Genomic DNA, 6,097 nt, shown 5'->3' with positions numbered 1-6,097 from the left:
TGTAGTGGAACCTTGAAATGTTATAATTATCATAAAGATATCATTGAGTAAAATCTGTTTCTCACATGATTTCCCAACCTGATTGCTCACCTGCAACATTTTGTTAAGAAGAATTCAATTATCTTTAACAACTAATCTAATTATCTTTAGCTTATAATACAAATAAATAATAATATTAGATAATTTGTGTTAAAATGTACAATTTTTACATATAAAATAAACATTAATATTTGCTTACATGATTTTATTCATTCAATACTTAAAATTTTAAACATAATTTATGCTTTGATTTGATTGATTTTATCCAAGTTTGAACGGAACCAATAACCAAAAATCAAAGAATTTTAAAATTATAATGAATAATCTAACTTGTTATTTTAACAATCGAATTGCATCATGTTGTGATTGGTTCAGCTTTAGATTTGTGATTCCTTGGTGCATTTTGATCTCTTTAGTTCTATTGTTCTATAAATAGCGATGATTGTGATAAGTTCTATAAATACAAATCTCTTTAGTTCTATTGTTCCAAAAAAGTTCAAGGTGCTTCATCTTCCAACAAGAAGATCCAACACATCAACTAAATGTAATCGATTCGATTCTATTGTTTGGTTTTATCGAAAAAATGCTAGCTCTTACACAAATAGAGAGAGAGAAGAAAATAAGCAAAAAGATTAATCAAATCAACAAAAAAAAAATTAGTGAGAAGTGAAAGGGACTGATCATATCATCCTATCAACCAAATGCATGCTGAAGTTGCTTGACAGTTGATATAAAATGCATTGCATTCAAAATCTTGTGTTTTACAAGAAGAGCAAGGCTTCTTTGGGATGCCTTGTTTAATGTTTCTCAAAGTAATTTTTCTGCACAAAAATTTGTACTAAAAAACTATTTTAGAAAGAAGTAAACAAATCATCTTAAAATTTTGTACTAAAAAATTATTTTAAGAAGTGGTTAGAAAGCTGTCTCAAACGAAGTCTAAACCGAATTGATTATAAGTGTCAAATATGTGAAAATTTGACAAATTAAAATGACAATATTAACTGAAATTTATGTTCCAAATAATAAATATAATACAAAAAGAATAATCATTATAATTATAATTATGCATTTATGAAGGATTTATAACATATAAACTAGCAAATGATATTTTTGCAATGGTCATGTATAATTTTAATCATCTATTTCATCAATTTAAAGTTTAGTTTGAGACAGCTTTTTTATTGATTTTTAAAGCAATTTTTTTACATCAAAATTTTAATTTTTAATAAAAAAATGACTTTTTTTTTTTGCAGTAGAAATTTTCAATATTCAATATAAAAGAAACAGTAAAAAAACATGCACCAATTCATGGTTCCAATACCAAACATTCAAACTATAGCAAAGTAAAGTGATTCAAAAACAATAATACAGATCAGATTGCAAAGTTTGGGGTAACAAAATTAACAAAATCCAACAAAATTAAGGCTCAAGCATAACCTAGTAATAGTAAACTTCATGCAAATAAAGCAATAAAAAAAAGCAATCATGGCTTCTTTTACATGAAGAGATTGGGTCTGGATGCCTTGAAGGTAGTCTTGAGCTTCCTGTATGGTGGCCTAACCTTCTTGAACACAAGAGGGAACTTGATCTTTGAGTCATGGAATTGTTTGGTACTCTCCCGTTTGCAGAGCTTTGAGGGAATAGTTGCAGTCTTGATGATTTGAATGCATGGGAAGCGAACACGATGACGAGAAGCCATCTCATTGTACAAATATTCGACTGCGCCGTTTAATGTAGTGTCTCTGTACTCCTTGTACATGTTGTGGTAGCCAGTCCTGCTCTGGTAACGGAGCCAGATGCCATAGTTCTTGATCTTGGTTGGATATTTCTCAAATATCTCGTTAATAGCAAGGACTTGGCCGTTACTTTTCTTCACCTTCTTTAGTTTTCTCAGGAAGTACCAGAACTTGGATTTTGCCCTGACTTCATTAGTAGCCCATAACTTCATGCGATAAATCTTGGATGCTATCGCTTGGGTTGGAAGGGCACGACAACCACTTGGTCTATTGAATGAAACCTAAAAAATCGCCCATCTAAGATCCTCCGAGATTTCTCCAACCGCAGATTCAGCTCGCTCGAGCGGGGGGGTCGTGGTGGTTGTGGGTGTAGGGGCCTGCCCCGGTGTGTGTGTGTTGGGTCCGCGGGGGGTTGGGGGGAGGGAGTATAGGGGAGCGCGGGGAGGTGGCCGGGGGGTATTGGGTGTGGTGTGGCCTTCTGCCTTCCACGGAGGGTACTATATCTTACCCTAAAAATACCTGTTTTGTTCCTTAGAGCAAATCGAGCTTCGAGCATCAGACGGCGGCAGGGTTGAGCTAGTCGAAACGCACGTAGGAGCGGCTGGAGCCAATACAGCGAACAATGAATTGATAAAAAAAAAAAAAAAATTACTTGTCCTAAATAAAAAAAATGACTTTAAAAAGTAATAAATCATGAAATATGTTGATTGCAATCCAGTGATTATCACATGTAATGACACTTTTGCTTTGAAAGCAGGGTCCCACCCTCAAAAAAAAAAAAATTTATAAGAGTATATAAAGAAAAAATTTATAAGAGAGTAAAAAAATTTTGCCCTCCCTAAATTTTTTTTTTGCCCCTCCCTAAAAACTCTTTTATCCTATTTGCCATAAATATCTATATATTTCTCACATTTAGTTCAATTCTTTCATGCTTTTCTTGACTGTTTAATTACATTTTTTTCTTTATTTTTTCTTGCTTAAATTTTTTATTATTTGTCGTAATATATAGATATAATATATAATATTTAATTATTTTTGTGTTGTATTTACCTCCCCTCAAAATTGAAGCTCGTTCCACCCACCTGTTTGAAACGTTTGCACACTCTTGAGAAAAAAAGATAAAATAGATAAACCCAGCAGCTTAAACTAAATATGGAGCTTTTGCATAAAATAACTTATTTTTACTGTTTTATTTTTTCAACCTTGGTCCATTTGGTACACTAGGGGTATAAGTGAGTCAAGCTGATTCATGAGCCGATCGAACTTGATAAGCTAACGAATCAAATTTAAGCCAACCTTAACGTTACATCGTTAATTCCCAACTCTTGATTTAAAAAGTATTATATAGAATAGTACTTAAATACATTAGCATTAGAATTTTAAGTACTAAATTATTTAAAAAAGTTTAAAATTTATTGAACTTGCTTATAATTAAATTTTCTTTCTATAATTTCTCTTAAATTCGTATTATAACTTCTTATTATTTTTATCATTGGCAAAATTTTCAATAGGACCAAGTTTATAAAGAAAATCAGTAAAAGGAGCGTAATGAATATAATTTAAATAGAAACAAATACGTGATTTAAAAAAGTGTTTTCTTAGAAAATGGAAATCAAATTTACGTTTTCTGAAACCGTAAATTAATTTAAGTTTCCTTAAGAAAATAAAAATTTTAAATTACGTTTTTTTAATGAATGATTACGTTTTAAAAATTTAAATTAAATTATGCATAGCATTTTTAATTAATACATTAAGATTTCATTTGGGATTGTTTTCTTGCTCTTTCTTAAACTAGTTTTTTAGTAAAAAATTAATTTTTTTTTATAAAAAACTGATTTAAAAAGAAGTGAGAAAGCCGTCCCAAAGGAAGCTTAAGGCTTCGTTTGGGACAGCTTTTTATTGCTTCTTAAAGCATCTTTTTAGTATAAAATTTTAAATTTTTATATTGAAAAGCTGCTCTACGAAGCAATAAGAAAGCTGCCCCAAACAAAATCTAAATATCACAAAAGTACGTACAATTTTGTTGTTGGAATCTAGAAAACTTACTTAGAACAGAAGCAGAGGAGAACAACAAGAAGAGAACAACGCAAAGTCTGGCGATTTTCTCCATCTTATATCCCTTATGACTATGCTTTCTAACGTAATAGAAATTCCAATTCTCCTTCACATATATAAATAACATTTACAGTCCATTTATAGTCGCTGTTTGTCTTCCAAAACCATCTTCCAGCAGGACCTTCTGTTTTCACGACCTTTGTTTCTACTGCCAAAAGGCCGTTTGTTCTGTTTTTTATTTTTATTTCTATTTTTTGTTTTCTTTTATTTATATTTCAATATTAAACAAAAATATATTTGATATTTTAATTATATATTATTTAGATTGTTATTGAATGCTGCATAAGGTGGTGATGGCAGGCAGAGATGATCGCCTAAAGGCTTCATTTGGGACAACTTTTTTATTGCTTTTGTAGTCTTTAAAACGTTTATATATTTTGTACTAAGACCAAGTGTTTTAAAGAACCGTAAAGAATATTCCAAATAAAGCCTTAGTTTAATATGTAAGCATACATTTCTAATATATACCCAGCTAGCCTCTGTAATGTGTATGCAACAGGAAAATACAGTATCATTCAGCTTTCAATTCTTTTCTTACTTTGGTTTCGTTGTGTTCTTCAATCTCTTGTAATTTTACTTTCGAGTGTGAACATTGCAAGTTTTATTCATGCAAATAAAACATTTGTAACCTCATGCAGCATTTTCGACCCATAGGTGCTCACTACAGTATTTGAACAATCACTAATCTATTCACACTTTTACCGTATATTTCTAACTGATATTATAAATAAAATATAACTAAAAAATATTTTAGTAGCAGTATATCATATATATTAGGATATATATTAGGATACATCTTATATTAAAAAGAATTCATATAGAGAGAAATCTTCTTACCCACAATATACTATTTTAAGCTAGCAGTATTTTAAATTTAAAATATTAGAATTCCCTATAAGTAATTGTTGTACTTTAATTATCACTCCAATTCCATTATAAATCCTAGTCTAAAGTTTGTAGTTTTTAATAATAATGAGAAACGAATTTGATCGAATTATTCTTTTACGTTTTAATAAATTAGTCAATAAGAAATGTGAGAGAGCAGAGCTAGTCCTCATCCCTCATGAAGAGAAGTAGGGGAGAGAGATTGAGCGCAGAGAGAGCTAGGCGGCCTAGTGAAGATGGTTGCAACTTAATATAAAGTAACATCGTCAAAAAAAAAAAAAGAAAAAAAAGAGAGAGTGAGAGAGATGAAAGATGTATTGACATGTAGCAGCAGAAATAATAAAAAAGACATAGGGCAAGAGAGGGACAGAGCAAATGATCGGGTTTGTATACGGTGATAATATATTTATATTGTTGTTTATTCCTTTCCATATATGGTACGCGGTAGGTCGTATGGTCATTACTTATTATATGCCACTTGACGAGAGAGCAGAGGGGTAGACTGATATTCTATATAGATATATGTTATTAAAACGTGATGCACACTCAGTGGACGCCTTATATTTTTCCAATCTATCCCTTCCTGGAGCATTTTAGAATTAAGAGCTTCATGATATCATTTACCTCGTTTTTAGCGTTTGTGTGTTGAGCACGAGCAGTGTTATCAAGTTGTAAGTATTTCCGTGCCGGCATCCCAATTTTTAAGTATACGTTAATCCTCTCTTAAGGCATTTGATTTTAAGTTCCTTGAGCTCTGGTTCAATTCGATAGTCTTACATTTCTTGAAAAATCGACCGCCCCCAACATCTTATTGTTGAAGGGAAATTCAGAAGTCTGTTGGTCTCCCACCCATCCAATATTTAGGTTGCATCTAATGCTCCTTGAGTGCGGCCGTTGAGGAAGCTATCCACCTTGGCTGCAGAGAGAAGGACGTTGATTATTATGGTCCTTTGGTGATTGCCGAGTTCGACAATACGGACTAGTTTCTTTCTTCGATATGGAACTGAGGGCATCTATGCGTCTTATATTTTGTCCCTGGCCCACTCAGACCAAAGCTTGTAGTAGTGGGCTACTTGCTCGTAAGTAATGCTCAGGTTGCGCCTTCCCACCATAGTAAAAAAAGCATGGGTATGGACGACAGTGCAATGTACGTTGAAATGAAATGATGCACAAACTACGCCTATCACTTGCTTTCTTCTTTTTATTAGTTTTGGCTTTCTCTCTTTTTTAGCATTTTTTCTTTCTTCTTTCTCTCGTCTTTTTTTTTTGGTTTTTTTTTTTTTTGTTTTTTGAACTATCCTCTCTCTTTGTTTACTGAGCTA

The 6,097-nt window shown here is 31.9% G+C and overlaps 1 protein-coding gene across 1 annotated transcript; it reads right to left on the bottom strand.

Annotated features, from left to right (window-relative positions):
• Positions 1-1,511: 1,511 nt before the first annotated feature.
• LOC110105628 (60S ribosomal protein L18a-2-like) lies at positions 1,512-2,029 on the bottom strand. Its single transcript, XM_020835209.2, has one exon. The coding sequence runs from the start codon at positions 1,985-1,987 to the stop codon at positions 1,535-1,537; it is 453 nt and encodes a 150-aa protein (XP_020690868.2). The 5' UTR covers positions 1,988-2,029; the 3' UTR covers positions 1,512-1,534.
• Between the last annotated feature and the right edge of the window lie 4,068 nt (positions 2,030-6,097).

The sequence above is a fragment of the Dendrobium catenatum genome, unplaced genomic scaffold (genome assembly GCF_001605985.2).
Source record: "Dendrobium catenatum unplaced genomic scaffold, ASM160598v2 original_scaffold_166168, whole genome shotgun sequence".
Classification (NCBI taxonomy): Eukaryota; Viridiplantae; Streptophyta; class Magnoliopsida; order Asparagales; family Orchidaceae; genus Dendrobium; species Dendrobium catenatum.
The sequence above is the reverse complement of the archived record's forward strand: the minus strand, read 5'-3'. Positions and strand labels throughout refer to the sequence as shown.